Source organism: Acinonyx jubatus, chromosome A3, assembly GCF_027475565.1.
Source record: "Acinonyx jubatus isolate Ajub_Pintada_27869175 chromosome A3, VMU_Ajub_asm_v1.0, whole genome shotgun sequence".
In the NCBI taxonomy this organism is placed as follows: Eukaryota; Metazoa; Chordata; class Mammalia; order Carnivora; family Felidae; genus Acinonyx; species Acinonyx jubatus.
The window spans coordinates 113862318-113886268 of record NC_069388.1 but is presented as its reverse complement, the minus strand read 5'-3'; the positions used below and the strand labels follow the sequence as shown (position 1 = coordinate 113886268).

Below are 23951 nucleotides of genomic sequence, written 5' to 3'. Positions count from 1 at the left end.
CACAAGTAACTACTCTACTGCCAAAGCCAGGAGAATAAAAAGTTGGAAGACTGAATGTTTGGTTGATGATTTCAAATACCACATAGAATCTGTGCAGTCCAAAAAGATTTAGCTGAATTTTATGAACAATGACTTTTGAGGCAGCTTTTAGTAAAGTGGCAGGGCTGAAACTCAAGAGAAAGTTATTAATATTTTAATTAACATTGATATTTTAACTACCAAGTTGTGACTGGACTTACATATATGTTTCTGCCTAAAGGAGCTGGTCTGTTTAAATTACCCAAAGTTCTCATAAATTCAGGTTAAAGTAAAAAACATGCAGTGTCCCTCCCCTCCCCTCACCAAAACAAAACAAAACCCAAATCATGCAGTCCCAGGCTCGTATGGCAGCTCTACTCTATGCAGTGTTTGGGGTCCACGTTCCTTCCAGCCGTCTGCTCCTCCATCCTTCGGGCAAAGTCCTGGTCCTGTGGTCCAGGCGGCATCCACATTCCAGGCAACAGGATGGGGGTGGGAGGAATGAAGGTGATGCTAATATAAAACAAGGGAAATGATAGATAAGTTATTTTAAGAGGTTACTTGGGGCTAAACCTAGGTGTTGGATGTGAGGGCAGATTACTTGTATGTAGGGTCCCAACAAGAGAGAGATGGTAAGTACTTGCAGCGGTTGAAGGAGCCAGGGGGATTGTGGTCTATTAACAGGCACAAGAGGGGAGTGACAACCCTACGCCGAAGGAAATATGTGTTGTGGGCACCTGGGTGGCCCAGTCAGTTAGCATCCGATTCTTGATTTCAGCTCAGGTCATGATGTCACAGTTGTGGGTTTGAGCCCCTGCACTGACAACACAGAGCCTACTTGGGATTCTCTCTTTCCCTCTCTCTGCCCCTCCCTCGCTCATGCTCTATCTCTCTCAAACAAAAATAAATAAAAATAAATAAACTTAAAAAAAAGAAAAAAGGAAATATGTGTTGTTTGTACTATTAAGACAAGATGTGGATTCTCTTAAAGATTGCCTGAGTTTCAAGATCGAGAATTGTTCTCCAGGTATAGGTGTCCATCAGCCTTTGGAAAGGAAAAAAGATGGTCTTTCTCCTCCTCTTCCTCCTCCTCCTCTTCCTCCTTCTTTTTTTTTTTTTTTTTTTTTTTGAGATTGTCTTTCTTCTAACTGGAGAAAGTGCCAAGAAAATAGAAAACAGAGGAGGAAATATTGAGATTGAGAAACTTTGAGGTAGCTCATCTCCAGCAGTCTTAATCTGACTCTAAATTGTCTGCATGATTTTCTGCAGAGAGTAACAGAGGTGGGTGGAGGTCCAAGTGTTTCAGGGTTTATCCAGCAAAGAGATTTACAAGGCCTTGGGAAGTGTGAGGAGGCAGAGAGACTTAGAGCTGGGCATGAAGCCTGCACTTGAAAGGTGGTCTTATCTCCAAGGGCCCAGCCTTAGTGTAAGAGTCCTTCAAACCAAGAGAAGGAAAATCAGAGCAAAGGAGAGGTCCACGGAAGCACCAACAGAAGGGCATTCTGAAAGTCAGACCCCAGGTTTGCAGTTGTGATACTGAACTACCTATTTGGAGCATATCAGAGAGTTTCCACCAGAAAGCATAGTCAGCAACCAGAATAATGCACAGAGTATGTTGGTGTTTGTTGATATGCTCATGTTTCTGATTTTATGTATTGGAACAATGTCAGAGTTAGCACATATCAAGTGATAAAAAAGTTTTTATCCCAAAATGCAAAGCTGGTTTAATGTTAGAGATGGGTTACTGTAATATATCATACAATGAAATAGGCTAAGAGAAAAACATGATTATCTTAATAGACACTGAGAAGGTATTTGATAAATTTTCACACCCCTTTTTTATTTTTAAAAAAGGAACCTTACAAACGAGCAATAAAAGATTTTTTTTTAAAGTTTATTTATTTACTGTGTGTGTGTGAAAGAGAGAGAGAGAAAGAGGGAGAGAAAGGGCGAGGCCTCTGTCAGCACAGAGCCCAGCACGGGCCTGAACTCCCCAACCACAAGATCATGACCTGAACTGGAACCAGAGTCAGATGCCTAACCAACTGAGCCACCCAGGTACCCCAAAGGAAGTTTTGACCAAAATATTCACACATGTGCTCAAAGAAACTTAAACAAATAAAAGGCAAATGATTGGAAAGAAGTAGGCAAAATTATGATCATTTGAAGACAGACTAATCTATCTAGAATATTTGGGAAAATAAACTACAAAATCATTATTTTTCCTACAAAATAAATAACCAAGAAGAGTTATAATGTATAATAGAAGTTCCATTCACAGCAACCCCTCTGTTAAGTTTCCTACAGCTGATGCAACAAAATACCACAGACTGGGTAGCCTGAACAACAGAAATTTATCTCTCACCATTCTGGAGCCTGGAAGTCCAAAGTCAAGGTGTCAGCAGGTTTGGTTTCTGCTGAGGCCTTATTCTGTGGCTTGCAGGTAGCCTTCTCTCTGTGTCCTCACATGGTCTTTTCTATATGTACACACATCCCTGGTATCCCTTTTTATGTAGTAATCTCTGTCTTTTTTAAGAAAGGCAAACGTCCACAAGCTGTAATTCATTTGGAGGTGTCTGGAGTTGTGGAAGCTTGACTGCCCCACATTCTCCTACGAATGGACCTGGAGAACTTGTTTGGAGGTTCCAGCAGAGGAGTGAAGCTACTTGTCTCCCCTTGACTGAAGAATGGTCCTTCTCTAACAGGGAAGGTGGTCTTCTTCCATCAAGTATGCAGCTTCAGAGAGGGACACAGGCACATGCAGTGGTGAGGGAGGAAGGGGACACCTCCCTAGCCAGCCAGATCAGCCAAATCAACCATGGTGATCAAAGGGGTGACAAATGTCACAGCCAGATTGCGCTCACATCCCTAATCTCCTTTTATGAAAACACCGGTCAGATTGTTTTAGGGCCTACTCTAACAACCTCATTTTAACTCAATCACCTCTTTAAAGGCTGGACTTCAAAATACAGTCACATTCTGAGATACCTGGGGGTTAGGACTTCAACATATGAATGGGGAGGCATAATTCAGCCCATAATATCCTCAGAAAATATACAATACCTAAATAGAGCCCTAAGAAGATATATGAACAACCAAACGGATGGTAGCTGTACCATGAAATTATACAGACATAAAAGAATGGATAAACATACCATGTTCTTAGTGGGAAAATCTCAGTATTATAAAGTACTAATTTGTCCCAAATTTAATTAAACTAAAAGGGGGACACCTGGGTGGCTCAGTCGGTTAAGCAGCCGACTTCGGCTCAGGTCATGATCTCGCGGTCCATGAGTTCGAGCCCCGCGTCAGGCTCTGTGCTGACAGCTCAGAGCCTGGAGCCTGTTTCAGATTCTGTGTCTCCCTCTCTCTGACCCTCCCCCGTTCATGCTCTGTCTCTCTCTGTCTTAAAAAATAAATAAACGTTAAAAAAAAAACAAATTTAATTAAACTAAAAGGTATAACACAACTGTAACCAAAAGCCCAACAAGACCATCTTTAAAAATCTCTTACCTTTTTTCATTTCTCTTCCATATTTGTTACATTATCTTCAACTGTATATTCTTTATTTCTAATGGGTGTGCCACCATCAGGGGGATCCATCGTCTTCCACCCCAAACTGACCTTCCCAACAGCCCTATACCCGGCAACAGGAGGCCATCAGTCACCTAGAAAATCTCTGGCTTATCTGGGAAAATTCTTAGTCCACCTATAAACAATCAATCAGTCCAGTGCAGCCATTTCTGTTAAAGTCAAACCTGCAACTTCTGTTCCTTTCCTACCTGCCCTCCTTACCTCACATTTGGGCTTTAACTCTGCATATCACTATCATTTAATCTTTCTAAAATATGATTTTCATCATTCCCTTCCAAGCTTATAAATGCTGTGCTTAATATTTGTAATTTATATCCACCAGGCGACCTTGGACACATTTGTTAATCACTGTGCTTCAGTCGACTTATCTGTAAAATGGGGATAACAATATTGAACTCAGAGTTTTCATGAAAATTCACTGCGTTAATGTGAGAGAACCTAGAACAGTTAGCACTATGTATTTGTTAAATAAATAGTCTTCCCTACTGTTTTACCTGGCACTCAAAAGTGCTCACTTTTAAGAACTCATTCCTGTGGGTTTAGACACTATATGTCCATTTCAAATGATTATATTCAGAAATACCTGACAAACAGGTTATCAGTGAACACATATGTTCCTTACAGCAGTACATTTAATAGAAAAAGATTGAAGAATGTCTGTAGGGAAAAAAATGCTTAATAAAAGATGGTGAAGTCATACCACAGAAAACTGTGGATATAGACAAAAGTAAATTTGTAGACAAAAGTTGCATTGGCTTTTAGATGCACGGAGTAAGAGGTGCAATATGCTTTCATACACATTTGTTTCAGGAAGAATAGGATGTACATGAAACTGTAAGCAGAGGACACAGGTTTCTGTTAGGACATGAGGCTGTATGACCTTCCTACAATGAACATGTGTTACTTTGTAATTAAAGTTAAGTAAAAACAAAACAATGAGAAAAAAACTTAAAAATGTTTAAAACTTCCTTATCTCTGGGCACCTGGTGGCTCAGTTGGTTAAGCATTGGACCCCCTTGGTTTCGGCTCAGGTCATGATCTCACCGTTTCATGGCTCAGTGCTAGCAGTGCAGAACCTGCTTGGGATTCTCTCCTTCTCTCTCTGCTCCTTCCCCACTTGTACTGTCTCTGTCTCTCTCAAAATAAATAAATAAAACTTAAAAGAAAAAAACTTCCTATCTGCTTGTTTTCCTTTGATGATCAGGTTTTTATCTGAACTGCATGAAAATACCTGTGGTTTTTTTGAGGTTGATGAGAAGTCAAATTGCTAGTATTTGCTTCAAAACCTCTTACTCACTAAAGATGGCTTTTTTTTTTTTAATGTTTACTTATTTTTGAAAGACAGAGTGTGTGAGCGGGTGAGGAGCAGAGAGAGAGGGAGACACAGAATCTGAAGCAAGCTCCAGGCTCCGAGCTGTCAGCACAGAGCCCGACGCCGGCCTCGAACTCACAGACTGTGAGATCATAATCTGAGCAAAGTCAGACGCCCAACCAACTGAGCCACCCAGGCACCCCTGATGGCTTTAAACACCTTGCGGATTAACCTCAAATGTTAGCCTTTATTTTTTGTCTGAGAAATAGGCATCATCAAATATTTATACTTCATCCTGAAAATCAGGCAAAGATCATAATGTAATTACCTGGGAAATGCTAATGAAATGAGACGCAAAGCCTTCTATCTCAAGTGTTCATGATGGTTATGGGAACAGCTACCCTTTTCAACAAACCTCAGACTTTCATAGGCAGACAATCTCCATGTAAAAGATTCTGAATTTTCTCATCTTCTTGAAAATCACTTCCACTACCAAGAGAAAACTCAGAGAGTTGTAAATTAAGTCGAGCACACTTGAAAAATGCCGTTTTCCATGGATGTTCTTCAGGATTTCCTATATGCTGGGATTCAAAGGGTTTGGGTTTTGTAAGTAAATGGTGGCGCTCTATAAGGAGTGACTAGAGTAAGCAGTCTCAAGGAAATTAATTACACGGTACGTTTTAACTATCTAGGTACCTCCTTTGCCTAGAAAAACAGCCTGTTGTTTTCATTTGTCATTACTGGGCCTCAAAAAGCTAGGCCTTAGCTACCACCTGGTGACGCCGATGACGCGCGATGTCCTACAGCTGCCGCAATTAGAAAGCTGAGCCTTCTCCTTTAAGAAGCTGACTCACGTGGATGCTGTGTTGTGTGCTCTCAGCTGGGAAGGAGGTGGATCCTAAGTCTCTTCACATTGGCCTCTTCCCGAGAAGGGGCAGAGTTAGCCTCTTTGATTGGCTGCACGAGTACGAGGAGTAGAGTCAGGGGCGGGGCGAGCTGCGGGAGCTGGCTCAGGATCTGCGGCTTCTGGGAGGGGTGGGCAGCGCCGCGGAGGGGTGAGGGAGTGGGGGAGGGTGAACCAGAAAAGGGGCGGGGCCCAGCGGAAGGGGCAGGGTGCCGGGAATGAGGGCGGGGCCTAGAAATGAAGGGCATTCTGGGCCAACTGGGAGAGCCCACTGTTCGAGGGGCGGAGCTACGCCGAGTGATTGACGCTGAGGCCCAACCAGGGAGAGGCGGGGCCAAGGCCAGGGCCTGACTAAACCTGGAGACTCGGGTGGCCGAGGGGCTTCATCCCAGTTGAGGAGCGAAGAACCGCCGGCGGCCGCGGATCTCACAGCCGCTCGGGGTGAGTGCGGTTGGCGGGGGCCGGGCTCGGAGCCCGGTGGAGGCTGAGGAGCCCTCCAGGTCGACGGCTTCGAAGCACTCGGGAATCGGCCCGGGGCGGGGGACCCTGGCAGGAAGTGCCTCTTTCTCGCCGCGCTCCCCCTGGGGTCCCAGCGCGGCCGCCTTAGACCCCTCTGGGCGGGTCCCGGCGCCGGGGCTGCGGGTAGACGGGCTGGGCTGTTTCCTCTTTGTGAGGCCCAGGCGCGGCGGCCGCCGTCGGCCCGCCCCCGCCGCGCAGCCGGGGCGACCGGCGCTCCCGCAACAGCCGCGACCCCTCCGCTCGGCGCCCGCGCCCTCCTGCCGCAGTCTCTCGCCTGGCCAGTACCCGCGGCGCAGCCTGGGAGGCCCTTCCGCGGGCAGTTTGGCCGGCAACCTCCCCCGCCCCGGCTGCCCCGCCCCCACGGGCCGCGTCCCCGCCGCAGTGTCGGCGGCGCGCCGGGGTTCCGCGCCGCCGCGGTCGTCGGGAGGCCTGCTCTTCTGCAGCCTCGCCGCGCCCCCGGCGTCGAAGTGAAGTCCGAGCTCTGCTGAGCAACGGGTGGGGGTCGTCTTTAAAAAGGGCCGCTGTCCCGGCTGCCCCGCACTAGGCACGGGCGGGGGGCCTCGTTGGCTTTGTGTCTGCCCCCCCGGGTGACTGCCGGCCACCCTGCCCTGCAGCTCGCTGGCTGGCCCCAGGAACGAGCGTGTGGCCCCGCCGGGTTGGGGGAGGGCGGGGTGGGACTGTTGGGCGGCCGTCGGGCGTCCCGGGCTGCGGCGGGCCGGCCGGGACCCCGCGCCGCCGCCCGCTCAGCTGTTTCCGGCCCGTGTTTGTGGTGCGGGAGGAGGCCGCCTCGCTCGGTCGGCCCCTCCCGATTGGCCCGCGGCGTCACGTGCCCACAATCAGCTGGGGCCAGCTGGGGCCGCAGGCGGCTGGCGGGTCGCTCGGTCGCCGGCAGCCGGCGGAGGGGGCCGCGCCCTTCCTCCCGGTTCCATTCTCCGCCCCTGCCGCCGGCTGGAGGGTGGGCGTGCTCTCGCAGCTCCTTTATTTTAGGCAGCTAGGTAAGACAATGAGTATTATGAACAGCGGGAGTTGGAAAACGGAACTGCTACAAAGATCTGTTTAATCCTGACTCTTATTAATCCCCCCCCTTCAAGGGAGAGGCTGGGAAGGTGTACACCTCATTTATTTTTAAACTTTTTCTGTTTACAGGGCCTTGTTGGTAATCTAAGGATTTTTATTCCAGGTCTCTCTGACAGATGGAAAACCTGAAGTAACCTCAGGCTAGCTAACCTTGTGTTTTTGGAAAATTAGCCTTGCTGGTGAAGTAACTGGGGGGCGGGGGGGGGGCGGTAATAGGATATTAGCTCACTTTGCGTAGCCGCGCATACAGTGTTGCAGCCGAATTCGCACACAGGTGAACCAAAATACATGAAGTGTTTCCTGGGTAGATATTTGTGCCAGATATGAAGTGTCTAAGTGTATTCTCTTCCTGAAAGTTTATGGCATATATGTACTGTATTAGATAAGATGGAAATTACCAAGAACTCATGGTCTTTTCTCTAGAAGCCTGTAACTTAGTAAAAAGTCATGAACAAATGAAATTGAGTAACCATATAAACTTAAACGTCAGTCAAATACGAAATAAGTGTTATAGAGGTTGAAAAACCGGGGCAGTGAAAAAAATGGGTAAGAGTCAAGTAGGAAGCATTTCGAACTGGACCGGTATTGCCCCGACCTGGAAAATGGGAGTCTTTGGGGGACATCCAGGCCTAGAAGGAAATATAGGCCTGGACCATTTACAAATAGTGAGAAGGTGGAGCTGGTGGAATTTGGCACACAGTGAATTTTCCATCTCCCATTATCTTTCTGGGTAGGTACTGGAACACCAGGTAGAATGTACTTCCTGGGAAAGACTGATGTCTACCTTTATCATACTCCCACCCAGCTCAGTGCCCAATGCAGGCCTACTGGTTGACTTGTTTTTGAAGTTTATCTCTAGCAACCATCTTCTCTATGAGAGAGGGAGATGATAAAATGTGCTCAAGTAAACTATTTAGTTCTGTACAGGGGAACTAAGGAAGTTGGATTTTTAGAAAAGTAAGGTTGGTAACATACATGTGGTTTCTAAACCACATGTCTGGATTATCAAGGACTTTTCCCTAGACTTACTTGCCTTTTGTTCTACTTAAGTGGTAGGAGAGAGAAAAAGGTTTAGAAACCATTAAAAAGCAAAGGGAAATAAAACCAAAATAAGTCTAAAAAGATGTTAAATTAGACAGTACCCTCCAATACAGGCCTAACAGTCCTAAATATGTTCACAAGATGTGAAAGTTAGTTCTAAATATATTCATGACATATGAACATAGTCCTAAGTATATTTGCACCAAGAATATCACTTTAGGTTTTATAGAGCCTGAATGGCTGTAGAAATCATCTGTTTCTCTGGTAATCCTGTGTAGTAATGGCTGGGTAATGTAGGAACTGAACCTTAGCTATGACATGAACTTGCTACTTGACACCTGAATCAGGAAACCAGACAGTTAATTTATACTCTAGTGTATCCAATAAGAGGCTTTTTTGACTCATGGTATTGCATCACAACAAAGGAGAGATCTTGAATTTGTCTTGCCAGTGGGTGTTTTGGGGAGATTACCAACTCAGATTGTTTAGCTGACTCACTGAGTTACATGACTACTCCTATTTTCTAGTGATGACTAAATACGTATTATAGAAATATAGTAAACCTGGAAAACATTCAACAACAACAAAGGCATTATTTGAAGGACGGGAACAAAAATAGTGAAGTTACTGTCAGTTGAAGAGCTGATTCCACCACTAGAACATCATTTGACACAGTAAAGAAAACTGATCGGGTGTCGCAAGAGAATTAACAAGAGGAAAACACAGCTTGCTTTTGTCCCTGAAGCCTTGGCTTGGTAAATATTTTGCACCAAAATTGGTAAATTGATTTTATGATACATTATGAATTAACGTATTTTCTCCCTTGTAGTTTTTAAGTAGAATTCCATCACAAATCAGTATGAAAATAGTTGATGAGATAACAGCATTAAAGTCTTTAGATTTTGTTCCTTTGTTTTGGAGACGGGAGAGACTGAAAAGTAGATAAACATGCTCCAGCATGTTTTCATTTTACCAGAACTATTGCAAAACACAGTCTCCTCTAAAAGGGCAGATTTCTTCAGCCCTTTCTGTACTGGGCTCCTACACCATTCCCTGCTGGAGAGAGTCCTTGTACCTTGTATTTGCCAACCATCTTCTGGCATTGGAAAAGCCCCTCTTACTGGCCCAGCAATAGGTGGAGTCCCAGTATTGTGTGGTCTGTGGTCTGTGGAAATGCCCTAAGAAACTAATCTCTCTACTGAGGAAGAATCTTATCTGTGAATGGGGGGTTTTCCCGTCAGTGGATCCTTAGAGACTCATCAGTGCTTACTATTCCCTCTGGAGTTTTTAGGGTTGGACAGTAAAATGCTTTCTTTGCTGAATTCTGCCTGCCAGGGTTGGATCCTAACTGGATTATTAACCACAGGGAGGGCGTGTACCTATTTTAAGACCTGGAACTGTGACACTGAGAATTTGAGATGCTTCACAAGGTTTCTAACTTTCCTTCTGCTTTTAATTTCTGTCACCTCATCACTTAGCTTTGCAGTGATGAACAGGAGATGAAGCCAGTTGTTTGTTTCATAGTCTGTGTTTTGATTTCTCCTCTTTAATAGGAAGGGGAAGTTGGGGTGGGGAATGTGGAAGAAGGAAATCTAGTTTTACTGCATTTACCTTTGTTCCTTTGTTTAACATTTATGATGTGCCAGGCACTGTTCTCCTAATGTATTCTCTCCATTTAATTGTCACAACTCAGAGATGGGTAATGCTGTCTCCGTTTCACAGCTGAAGAAGCAGAAGATACCTTATCCAAAGTTTACACAGCTTACAAGGGGCAGAGCTGAGATGTGAACCCAGGCTGTCTGACTCCAGAATTCAAATATCTGGGCCACGTTATTTAAATCCTGGAAATGGGAGAGAAGAAGGCAGCAGCTAGGAATATATTATTTATTTTTGTAATCTTTTTAGAGCTAATCTGATTATAGAAAGTTAAAGATTTTAGCTAGAAAAATCTGAAGAAAAGGGGAGCAGGATAAAATTGATCTTGTCTGGTACTCCTGTTGATCCTTAACCCTGAGTGGCAACTAAGTTTACTTTTTTTTTTTTTTTTTTTAATTAAAAAAGACTATCTGCTTTCTAAGTGAAAAACCCTGTTCGCCATCTGAAGGAGTTTTTAACAGTGGTCAGCACACCTTCTGTCAGGGGCCAGATAGTGAATATTGGAATTTTACAAGCCATAAGGTTTCAGCCATAACTGTTCAAATTCTGCTGTTGGGGTGAGACAGCTGTCAAGTATAAGCAAATGTGCGTGATTATGTCCCAATAAAACTTTATTTATGGACATTAAAGTTTGAATGTTTCGTAGTTCTCATGTGTCACAAAATAATCTTTTGATTATTTTTCTGTTTTTTTCTTACCATTTAAATTGTGAAAACCATCCTTAGTTTGTGGGTGGTATAAAAACAAGTGGTGAGCTGAATTTTGCCCACTGGCCTTAGTTGCCTGACCCCTGTTTTTTGTTTGTTTGGTTGGGGTTTTTGGTTTTTTTTTTTTGGTTGTTTTCTTTTACGTTTTATTTTTTGTTACTATTTTTTTAGTATAATTTATTGTCCAGTTAGCTGACATACGTTATATACAGTGTGCTCTTGGTTTCGGGGGTAGATTCCTGTGATTCATCTCTTATATACAACACCCAGTGCTCATCCCGACAAGTGCTCTCCTCGATGCCCATCACCCATTTTCCCCTCTCCCCACCCCCCATCAACCCTCAGTTCTCTGTATGTAAGAGTCTCGTATGGGTTTGCGTCCCTCCCACTCTGTTTGAAACTATTTTTTCCCCTTCTTTCCCCATGGTCTTCTGTTAAGTTTCTCAGGTTACACATATGAGTTAAATGATAGGGTATCTGTCTTTCTCTGACTGACTTATTTCACTTCACATAATACCCTACAGTTCCATCCACATTTTTGCAAATGGCAGAATTTCATTCTGTCTCATTGCCAAGTAGTATTCCAGTGTGTGTGTGTGTGTATATATATACACACACACACACATATACACACATACCACATGTTCTTTACCCACTCATCAGTTGGTGGACATTTGGGCTTTCCATGACTTGGCTATTGTTGAAAGGTTGCTATAAACATTGGGGTACATGTGCCCCTATGAATCACCACTCCTGTATCCTTTGGATAATTCCTAGTAGTGCTATTGTTGGGTCATAGGGTAGCTCTCTTTTTAATTTTTTGAGGAACCTCCATACTATCTTCCAGAGCAGCTACACCAGTTTGCATTCCCACCAACAGTGCCAAGAGGGCTCCTGTTTCTCCACATCCTTGCCAACATCTGTTTCCTGAGTTGTTGATTTTGGCCACTCTGACCTGTGTGAGGTGGTATCTCAGTGTGGTTTTGATTTGTATTTCCCTGATGATGAGTGATGTTGAGCATCTTCTCATGTGTCTGTTGGTCATCTGGATGTCTTCTTTGGAAGTGTCTGTTCATGTCTTCTGCCCATTTCTTCACTAGATTATTTGGTTTTTTTGGGTGTTAAGTTTGGTAAGTTCTTTATAGATTTTGGGTACTAACCCTTTCTGATAAGTCATTTGCAAATATCTTCTCCCATTCTGTTGCCTTTTAGTTTTGTTGATGGTTTCCTTTGCGGTACAGAAGCTTTTTATCTTGATGAGGTCCCAGTAGTTCATTTTTGCATTTATTTCCCTTGCCTTCAGAGATGTGTCGAGTAAGAAGTTGCTGCAGCTGAGGGCCTGACCCCTGTTTTTAAGGAAAGTATGTAGCAATGAGCCAGACTAACCAACAGGACACCATATTTGTTACTGATTTATATATATGTATGTGTAGAAATGTGCTGTGAACAAGTGGAATTTGACATTAAGAACAATAGTATTTAGTACCCCAAAATAAATACTTAGGTATAAATCTAACAAAATGTGACAAGATCTGTATGAGGGAAAATACAAAACTCTGATGAATGAAATCAAGAATGAAATAAATGGAGAGAGTCCATGTTGTCAAGATACCAGTTCTTCCCAACTTTAGAGTCAATGCAATCCCAATCCCAACAAGTTCCTTTGTGAATATCAACAAATGGATTCTAAAGTTTCTATAAGGAGGCAAAAGACTAGCCAAGACAATATTGAAGGAAAAGAATAAAGTCAGAACACTGACACTACTTGACTTTAAGACTTAATATGAAGCTACAGTAATCAAGACAGTATGGTATTGACCAAAGAATAGACAAATAGATCAGTGGGAAAGAATAGAGAGCCCAGGAATAGATCCATGTAAAGATCGTCAGCTGATATTTGACACAGCAGCAAAGGCAATACAGCAGAGCAAAGATAGTATTTTCAATAAATGGTGCTAAAACAACCGGACCCCCACATGCAAAAAAAAAATCTAGACCCAGACTGTACACGCATTCACAAAAATTAACTCAAAATCAGTCACAGACCTAAATGTAAAAGGCAAAACTATAAAACTCACAGAAGATAACATAGGAGAAAATCTAGATGGTATTGCATATGGCAGTGACTTTTTAATTTTTTTTTTCAACGTTTTTATTTTTTTGGGACAGAGACAGAGCATGAACGGGGGAGGGGCAGAGAGAGAGGGAGACACAGAATCGGAAACAGGCTCCAGGCTCCGAGCCATCCGCCCAGAGCCTGACGCGGGGCTCGAACTCACGGACCGCAAGATCGTGACCTGGCTGAAGTCGGACGCTTAACCGACTGCGCCACCCAGGCGCCCCGGCAGTGACTTTTTAAATACAACACCAAAGGCATGATCCATGAAAGAAATAATTGATTACCTGGAACTCATTAAAATTAAAAACTTCTGTGCAAAAGATGTCAAGAGAGTAAGAGGATAAGCCACAGATTGGGAGCAAATATTTGCCAAAGACTTCTGATAAAGGATTTCTCCAAAACATACCAAGAACTGTTAAAAACTGAACAAAAAGAAAACAACCTGATTGAAAAACGGCAAATAGCATATGAAAAGCTGCTCCATGTCATATGTCATTAGGGAAATGCAAATTAAAACAACAACGAGATACCAATACGCCCCTATTAAAATGGTCAAAACCCTGAACCCTGACAATACCAAATGCTGGCAAGGATGTGTAGAGCAATAGGAACTTTGATTCCTTGCTGGTAGGAATATAAAATGGAAGACACAGTGGTTTCTTACAAAACTAAACCTACCATACAATCCAGCAATTGCACTCCTTGGTACATCTCCAAAGGGGCTGAAAACTTCTATCCATACAAAACCTGCCTTTCACACATTTCTGAAAGACAAAAATCTTGCCTTGTTTTGCTGTGAACCTAAAACTGCTAAAAACAAAACTTAAATCTGACCTAAAAATAGCCATTTTTAGGAAGATATTTTATTGACTTGGCCTCAAACTAGGAAATTACATAGTCTATATTGTCTAACACGTTAAGTTTATTTATTTTAGAGTATGTGTGGGCAGCGGGGAGAGAGAGAGAATCCCAGGCAGGCTCTGTGCTTGCAGCTGTGAGGTCGTGACCTGAGCCAAAATCCAGAGTAGGGCACTTAAGCAACTGAGCCACCCAGGCACCCCCATATTGTCTAATTTTTAACATAGTTGACCTTGAGCAACACAAGTTTAAACTGATGAGTCTGCTTATACGTGCATTTTTTTCAATAAATACTGTCGATGTATTTTTTCATAGTTTTCTTAATGTTCTCTATTGTAAGAATACAGTATGTAATACATCTAATATAGAAAAGGTGTTATTTGATGCTTATGTTATTGGCTGTGGTTTATGTTATGTTTATGTTGTCCGTAGGCTTCTGGTCAACAATAGACTATTAAGTTTTGGGGGGAGTCTTGGTTATTTGCAGATTTTCAACTGTGCAAGGTGGGGGCGGGGGTTGGCATCCCTGACCATCCCCCTCTCCCCCAGTTTGTTCAAGAGTCACTTGTAATCCATTCCTGGAGATGTCTTTCATGGATTTTTCAAAGAGAAAAAAACCTTTTTTTTTTTCTCTTACAAGTTCTGTAAATCGTGTAAATTTTTAAAAATTCTGTTAAAAAGGTATAGTTTCTAAAAATGTGATTGCTTCACTAGGGTCTCCTATTAAAATAGAAAATGGAAATTTTAAGTAGCTAAATGTGCTATTCAAGGGGAAGGAAATTGAAACAGTTACTAAAATGTGATGTATAGATCATCTATGAATTTCACTTGTATTTTCAACTTGGCTTCTCAGTTTCCAGTAACTTCAGTTAAACTGATAATAGCCTACCAATAAACAACCACGTTTGGTAGTTCTTTCAAGCTTTTAAGGATTTTAATAACCTGGAACTAAGAAAAGGAGTACCAAAGAGACCTTATTTATTAAATTATCTGGGGGAGTAGTACTTATTAAAATTGTGTTTTGCTTGAAATGTTAAAAAGAAAGAACACATCTTAAAGCTTTAGCTGTGATGCATTTGACCTTAGTTTTGGTTATAAACTTGAACTTCAACACTGACAGAGACCAAAGTGTGCATTTTACTAGTTAAGATACGATAAAGTGTCCCTACAGTTGACACAGAAATCTTTGTTAGTCATCTATGAAAGCTCAGTTTTAAGGTTTTTTTTAAATATGTGGCTGAAGGGTTTTGGGGACTCTTCTAAGTCTAAGCAAGGGACTTAGCATATCTGGGAAATATTTTGAACATAAAACCAGAAAATAGATCAGTGATTGCCTGTGATTGAAGAGGGGCTTGTGGGAATTTGGGGGAGGGGATAGAAATATTCTAACGCTGGTTTGTGGTGATATGCAGTGGTGGCATAACTTTATAAATTTACTAAAAATCATTCAGTTGTACACTTACAGTGGCTAGATTTTATGGTGTGTAATTTATTCCTTTAAAAATCTGGGGGGGTGGTTCTTAAAAGAATTAGCTATATGCTGTCAGACAAAAAGTTTCAAAGTTTGTGAAGGAGTAATCTATTTGAGCTCTTAGAGATGGCTAAAGCACATGCCTTTGACCTTATTTTTGTAGTGCTATTAAGTTTAGCACAAGTATGGTGACACCCGTGAATGTATGTTGCATTTGATAATAACACAGTCCCTAGCCACAAGAGGTTTATCTAGGAGGGATGAGAATTTGAATTAAGACATTGATGGGGAAGGAGGAAAGACCTCCAAAAGTGATTTAGGAAGTACTGTTGGTTTTGCAATTTTTCTAAGAAGTTGCCAGGGTTTCTCATTTAGGAGAGTGTGTCATTTGAATTGGCCACCAACCAAGAAAGGAAATCTAGGAGGGATCAGCATGGTGGCAGGAAGGGTACATGGTAAATCTGAATCTGGCAGCCCAGTGGTCACTAGAGAATAAAGAGTCAAAAGAACTGGGGCAAGGTTTCATTCAGGCCCCAGCTTGGCCAGTGTCAGGACTTTATTTCTTCCTCTAACTAGGAGGGTGACAAATTCCTAGTTAAGAAAAGTCAAGATTAAATGTGGTATGTAAAGTACCAAGTGCAGTGTCCCATGCAGTGTAGACGCTAAGTAATTACTAGGTGTAAGGCAGAGTTTAATATATTCCCCAGATCCCAAGAAGCCTGATTCAGGTGTTACGTCTTAGCTTTTTAATGACCTTCCTCCTTAAATAATAAAGTGGCGTTGTGATTGATACCAGCCTCTTGAGAATTTGGATAGTGTGTCAGTAGTAGGTTGTTCCTAGCCCTGCAACGCTAAGGCTTAACACCTAGAACCTGATGACCCTCCCCTGCACAGGTTTTTCTACTTCCTAAAGACTTTTGACAGAAAAGGATGTTTTGCTGGTTTTTGCTAGATTCCATGGCATTCCAACTTAGCTTTTTTGGCAAATAAGAACTACATTTTACAGTTTTGTGTACATATATAGTACTCTATAAATGGAAACCACAACTAGAAATAGTGACTCTGCACAGATATTTTTGGTTTTGGTAATGAATCATATAATTGAATCCAGTAAAAATACTTGGGTAAAAGTAAAAAATAGACTGAATTTGAAGCAGGGAAGAGAAAGCATATTAAATCTCTTTACCCCATTTAGGATAAAGGGCCAGTAGCAAATGGTCAAGCTATATTGTAATTTTGAATCAAAGATAGAATGATGTAGGGTATAGGCAGAGTTCGTTTTGAAGCCCAGTACATTTTCCACAACAGCATTGTGTCTGCCATGGCCAATTCAAAAACATCTAGATACTTCTGTATTATGGTTGAAATAAGTTACACTATGAATATTATATTTAAAAGTTTGGAGAAAAATTGGCCTTAAAGTAGTGAGTCCCAGAAGCCCAAGCAGGGGGGTGAACTGCACAAATACTAGTTTTCAGAGAAATACAGAATCCCAGCACTGTGTCTTAAGACGTAGGACAGGAAACTTTGCTGTTGATTACTTTCTGTAGATGACTGGTATTAAGAAACATGACCCAGATCACCTGCTCACAAGCCGTTGCATGCTTTGGTTATGTGAAGAGTCATACACTCCGATGTCTTACAGGGGAAGTAATTATGTGATGCAAAGTGGTGATTGAGCAGACAGAATGATCTCAGGGGAGTTGCAGCTACCACTCAACTCTAGTCATTGTTGCCTTATGAGAACAGGTGCCCATGTGCCAAATCTCCCCATTGTTTAAAAAAAAAAAAAAATACAGGCTCTATCGTTAGAAATCTCTCAAGTCTTAAATGGTGACCCAGCTGTTTTTTATTAATAAATTGTGTGGACCACATTAAGCATGTCCACAGTGGACATGTGTTTTGTAAGGAAAGGGTTGCCTGTCTTGTTCACTGCTGTGTCCCTTTTGCCACCAAACGAGTTCGGCCTGCAGGCCTCAAATTTGCAACCTCTGACCTTTATGTAACAAATACTGTGTTCTTAAGCCTTTGGAAAAGGGAAAGCTATCATTTTAAAGGCTGAAACGATAGTTTTACCTTCTGTTGTCATTTTGCAAAAATGTAATCAAAAAGTTAAATACCATTTCTTAAGTGGTGTCATTTTCACCCAGGGTTTATTCATTGGCATGTTTGCTTAAAGTGAAGTGGTTTTCCTTTCACTAGCCACAGATTTTAATTGTATTTACCATTTGTTTTTCATTCTTCTTAAACTTTCATATCAAAATATTTAATGGAAGTCATAATGATCTTTGTGATAATGACTTTTCTGATGACCTTAGGACCACCTAATAACTAAAGAAGAAGTTCACAGATGTAAGAAGGAATGGAATTTTTAATTTGTAATGAAATTTCCCCAAATTTAAAATGACAGTGGATTCTTACTACAAACATAAATTGTAGATTATTTTTCATAGTGGCAGCTATAGCAACTCTGCATGCCATTTAAAATATATGTAATACAAATATTTAAAACACAGGAGCTGAAAGCCACACTGGGAATAAATTCTTTTTTTAATGAGAGCTGTTGTGTATTCTTGACTATATCTAGATCTTTAAAAAATAGCGTTTAAGGAGATTAATTGCTGTAAATTGAAGGAGTTGCATATATTCACTCTCTAACTTTTGAAATCCTGAAGTGTGATTATTCTTGTTTTGGAATTTGGATTCAAAGCTCCCCCCCCATCCCCCCAATGTTTCAGCCCTTCCGTGATATATTGAATCAGTGTGATTTCTTAAACATAAGTTATGTAATAATGGCTTCTCTTTCTCTTCTTCTCTGTTCTTGTTTTCCTAGCCATATGCCAGGGCAGTGGAAGAATTTTGGCTTTAGGTTGGGTGAACTGCACTCCAGTCATGGTTTTCTGTACTTGAAAGCTGTGTAACCTTTGATCACTTAATAACCTTGGATAAGTTATGAAGTGGGGCTGATAACCTCACAGAGTTATTGTGACAATTTTGAAATAAGTAAAGCACCTAGTGCTCCACAGACTCCAACCTAATGTTAATGCCATCACCCCTCCATGGTTGTAGAGGTACCTGATGACCGGAGCCACCCCATGCTCTGGACCAAGACTCCCCTCTTCTCGTTTTCTGATCACCCCTTTTTCTACTCTTGGAATCATCCCACTCATGCCCCACAAGTCTTTCCTCAAATTATACATACTCAGAATGTACTTAACACTTAGCCTAAGCCTTTCTGACATCTCTGCCTGTGCTTCTCATTATTCAGTTTTTGATACTCCACTTTTTCCTGTGTTTTTCATACCAACCAAGAGAGAAGTGATCTTGTTCTGGCCTCGCCTAAACATGTTTGCTTCCTTGGCTCACTGTTTCTAAACGGTTCTTAGCTTGGTTTGCCTGTTTATTTGTTCAGTGAATGAACCTTGGATCCTTTAGTACAGAGTCAACTATTTCCCATAATAGTGCTGCAAAGGAGTACTACTACAAAGTAGATATTTTATTTATATATATAATTTATGTATGTATGAATAAATGGTTCTCATATATATGTATGTATAAATGACTCCCACCAAGTAGATACCAGCAGTTTTTTTTTTTTTAAATCATAATGCTTTCTTGTGCTTTTCCATTTGCTCCTAGGTTTTTAGAACTTCAGCTATAAAAATGGGCAGAATTTTCCTTGATCACATTGGTGGTACCCGTCTGTTTTCTTGTGCAAACTGCGATACAATCCTGACCAACCGCTCAGAACTCATCTCTACTCGGTTCACAGGCGCCACTGGCAGAGCATTTCTTTTTAACAAGGTTGGTGGGAAGACCAGTTCCATTTCCTAAGTGGGTTCAGTGAATGTATTTGACAGCAGTACTAGAATACCTCTCAGAGTTTGGAGATACCAGAAATGAGAGCTATAATCTGCATGTTCAAATGAGTGCCCACTAGCTTACCTTTGGGACCTTAGGAAGGGATTACTAGAATGTGAGTTTTTTACCATGAAAGTTTGAAGACTGTTACAATAAGAAGGGTAGTCTCCATTGCTTTAGAAAACATTCAGTGTAAGAATTTAGTAGTGACTTCATGGACTGTGGAAGAATGTAGAAATGCCACTACACCCATGTTACTGATTTGTCCTTATGTGGGGATAGCTGCATTAAGCTTTCATAGCTTGACAGTGCAACTGAATGAAGATCATCTAACCAACTTCCCTTGCTCTAATTTATGCTCACCAGTCATCCTTCTGATTATGTTGTGGCTTATGGCATGCCAAGGGGAAGAGCATTTACCGATTTACTAATTAATGACTAGTCTGCCCACTTCTCTAATTTCTGGCTGGCTTTAAAATTGGTTGAGCCGATTCTGTCTCCTGGAAATCTCTAATGTGTACTAGCAGAGTTGAATTTCCAAATCTTTTAGGCTAAGAGACAGAACTAGTCTAAGGTACTGCTCTTAAAAGGTCAACTAAACTTCCCCTGTGGACACCCCTCTGTTCCACTTAGAAATAAGCTTTTCTCTCAAAGAATTGATAGTGTATACCCCTTGACCTTTCTTTAGGGATGGAGCAGGAGTTGGTACACTATGGCAGGCCAGCTGCCTGTTTTTGTAAATAATGAAACACAGACATATTCATTCATTTATGTATTGCCTGTGGCTGCTTTTGTGCTACAACAGCAGAGCTAAATAGTTAGAACAAAGATCATATAGCCTTCAAAGCCAGAAATATTTACTATCTGGCCATTTACAGAAGAGTAAAGTGTAGAGGACTTTCGGATGGTCAGAATCGTTGGAAATTCTTCACAGATTATTTGAATCCACTTGAAAACTGTATTGCCATGTATGATCTATAGTTGGCTTAGTGTGTCTTTTTCGGTTTGTATATAAAATGTATTTCCAGAAACAGATTTGGCAAACCTTTTTTATGGAATACAAGTTGCATACTAGGTTATTTTACATTGGTAGCCTTATTTGAACTCCTCGTTGAATGGTGAATGATGACAGCTAGATCCAAACCAACATTTTACGACTCCAAGTTGAGGACTCTTCGCTGCAACACAGAAATGTAACTAGTGTATATGAATAATATGGTTAGGACTAGTATATAGTATAGTAATTCAAGATTGCATTAGATGTCCAGTGCAATTTCCAGATATTTGCCTTTCCCAGCAGCTTCTAAAAATAGCCCTTGGGAAGGTTTGACTAAAGTAACAACTGCTGTTTGCTTTTCTCAAGTTGCTGTCATTGCATCAACCACAATAGTGTGTGCTTTTTGGGCCAGCAACTCACATGGCTCTGCAATTTTGTGTTCCCCTGTTTCTTAGGTAGTTAACCTGCAGTACAGTGAAGTTCAAGACCGGGTCATGCTCACTGGCCGCCACATGGTTCGAGACGTGAGCTGCAAGAACTGCAATAGCAAACTGGGATGGATCTATGAGTTTGCCACTGAAGACAGCCAGCGCTATAAGGAGGGCCGTGTGATCCTGGAGCGCGCTCTAGTGCGAGAGAGCGAGGGCTTTGAGGAGCATGTACCATCCGATAACTCTTGAAGAAAAAGAGCTAACTCCATCTCTTCCCAGGTCTCCTTCACTGAAAACAAAAATCTACTTACATACACTGTCACCTTAGCATCAGGGTCGGATTCATGAACTGCGGAACAAGAGGTTGTGAGAATCTAAGATGGAACCTTTCTTTCTTTCTTTTTTTTTTTTTTAATTTTCAATTTTCCATCCAGCAGCAGTGTGTAGAGAGAATATTATGCAGATGCTGTTAATTTTTTTTCCCCTGTGTTTACATCTTGAGGCAGAATAGTCTATCTGCAGCTACGTGATGGGCTATGTGAGGAAAAAAATCTGGGCTATTAGAGTGAAAAAGTGTGTTGTATGTAAATTTTGAAAGGAAAAATGTGTCAAGAGCATGGTTTTTAAACTTATTTGGGCTTCATTTAAAAAAAATTTTTTTTAAACCCAGTTATTTCACTTGATTTGCTAGCTTCAGGGAAGAGATCCGAATTTGTGACCAGCGCTAAAGGTTCAGTGTTAGTATGGCTTGTGCTGGCCATTGTGCCATATTCTTGTTGGAGATGAACCGTAGCACCAGAGCCCATCCTTCCTTGTCAGTCTTGACCCAAAGATGTCACCAGTCCTAGTTATTTGTCACCACGTAATTGGTGTTGATTGGAAACTTTTCCTGAAATGGGGCAAAACTGCTTGGTTGTCTTTTCCATGTAACTTAAGCATAGTAATATAAATAAAGTGATAGTTGGATGTTTTTGGTCCTGTGTTGCTTTTAAAAACACCTTTTAAAAGAGCAGAGTATTTGATAAGTAATTTTCCTGGTAGTGTTTCTTTTCATCTCTTAAGCTAAATTGAGTGTGTAGAGATTACTTTGTTTAAAGCATACTGTTTAAACTCCTAGTACTGCGTTAAGAAAAGAGTTGAACGGAATGTCTGTGCATCCATGCAGAAAGCATTTCATCTGCATCTGTTTTAAAAGAAGGGGAGAAATGAAGGAGCCTATCTAAAATTACTGCTTTGCAAAAAAGTGTTTTCAGCCTGTCCTCAGTTTTGTGTTGATTTTGACAAGTCTGTAGAACCTAATAGTTTCATCAAAGCACTAGATCTGTCATTAGCATTATTTTCTCAGATCTACCCTCAGAAGTTCAACTATTGAAATTTAAACTGTACTTGGTCCTTTCAAGCAGAAAGGGATCAAATGTGACTCAGGGTGTTATTTTAGCCCCAAATTTACAACATTATGAAGTATTAAAATATAAATGTTTCTTTATCCAAACTATTTCTAGATATTCTAGTATTTGTTTCTGGTGGAATAAATAACATTAAAATTGGCTAATTATTTAAAATGTGTGAATGGATGTTTGCGTGCTCAATCTCTAGGTCTTTGTCTAGAAAGGATATTTGCCTCAATTAGCAAAATCTTTCTGTCATTGGTATTAGAAGTGACTTCTGAGTACAGTTAAGATTAAGTTTCTCTTTTTTGCCTTCGGGCTTTTGGTTAGAGGCATAGGTCTCTGATGAAGTAGGTGTATAATACTGCATTTGAGAGAAGTGGACACAAATGATCTTTCCTTCACCGTGGAATAAATCTTCAAGCTTTAAGAACCAGCTTTCATTCCCATCCATTTCCATACTGGCCTTGGATTACATGCACATCCCCGCTAGCCTGCCTTATCTGCAGCACTATGAGCATTTGCTGTCACAATAAAGTATATTTTGTCTTGCATTGGTGCAATATTACTTATTTTCCACTGAGCCTTCTCTAGTAATCGTCTTAGTTTTAAAAAAACTTTTTATTTTTGAGAGAGACAGAGCTTGAGTTGGGGGAGGGGCAGAGGGAGAGAGAGGGAGACACAGAATCAGAAGCAGGCTCCAGGCTCTGGGCTGTCAGCACAGAGCCCGATGCAGGGCTCAGATTCACAAACTGCGAGATCATGACCTGAGCTAAAGTCGGATGCCTAACAGACTGAGCCACCCTGGCACTCCTCATCTTGTCTTAGTTTTAACGTGAACACATATGTCATACCTTTGAGTAGCTGTGGCTTTCTTCAATTAGCAGTGATAAAGTGAGATTCTGGCTTAACTTTACCTAATCTCCACCAGGAGATACTGAATTTACCAGTACTAACTTCTGTGAGATGACTTTGTCTCGGGCACTGATGAACTATAGTGTATATGAACAAATAAAATGACCCATCACTACATTAACTTAAGCGACTGGCAGGTACCACAATGAACAACAAGGTCTTCCGTCTTCCTCTTAAAATCTTTGCAAAAATAAAAAAGCAACGTGGAAGATCCAGTTGAATTGGATTGTTTATGGAAAAGCAAACACACTGTTCACTGGAGATGGGAAAGCACTAATGGGAAGGATTTTGCTTTGGGATGAGGTTGACTAAATACAGGGGAGTATATCACATAATCAGTGGGTCACTGAGGGATGGACAGAGTAAGCTTTAATATTTGAAGACTTCGGAATCCTTTTTTTTTTTTTTTTTTTAATTTTTAATGTTTATTTTTGAGAAAGAGACAGAATGTGAGTAGGGGAAGAGCAGAGAGAGACACAGAATTTGAAGCAGGCTCTGGGCTCTGAGCTATTAACACAGCCCGACGTGGGGCTCAAACTCTCAAACTGCAAGATGGTGACCTGAGCTGAAGTTGGACGTTTAACCGACCGAGCCACCCAGGCGCCCCCAGAACCCTTCCTCTTAATTTTAAGTGACAGTGGCTATGAGTTATTTTGATTTTAAGCCACGTGAGTGCTTTTATTTAAAGAGAACCTAAAGTGAATATTTCTGGGGTTAAGCATTTGTTAGTGATTATTGTAATGATTTATGTTTCCCTTGTGAGTGGCTACTTTGGCACTGGAGGAGAAAAATAGTAGTACCATGTCTGTTTTCTAAATTTACCTATTCGTAAAAGTCACATGGGATGTTTCAATACAGAGGTGGCCCCAGCCCAGGCTGAAATCAGTCCACAGGTAATCTTGATCTGGCAGGATTGGGAAACTACCAGTTGTAAAATATTCAAAGACATGTTTATGATGGTTCATTTCCACACTGGTTATAAAAATATCTCAGTTTAAATAGATATCCACTATTGCATGCCTGTTTTAACACCAGCTTCCCACCAGGAGCCATATAAAACCTTCTAGGGAAGGTGTGAATTGG

At 41.4% G+C, this 23951-nt stretch overlaps 1 protein-coding gene across 3 annotated transcripts; it reads left to right on the top strand.

The window, feature by feature from the left end:
- The first annotated feature begins 6133 nt into the window (after positions 1-6133).
- Positions 6134-22507, top strand: YPEL5 (yippee like 5). 3 transcript variants are annotated; one of them, XM_027033480.2, is made up of 3 exons: positions 6134-6269; positions 18916-19080; positions 20590-22507. In XM_027033480.2, exons 2-3 carry the CDS (start codon positions 18940-18942, stop codon positions 20812-20814), a joined length of 366 nt encoding a protein of 121 aa, XP_026889281.1. In that variant the 5' UTR covers positions 6134-6269; positions 18916-18939; the 3' UTR covers positions 20815-22507. The 3 variants fall into 3 exon arrangements, with proteins under 3 accessions (XP_026889281.1, XP_014919687.1, XP_026889282.1); XM_015064201.3 differs by lacking the exon at positions 6134-6269 and adding an exon at positions 6754-7342; XM_027033481.2 differs by lacking the exon at positions 6134-6269 and adding an exon at positions 8993-9220.
- The last annotated feature ends 1444 nt before the right edge of the window (positions 22508-23951 follow it).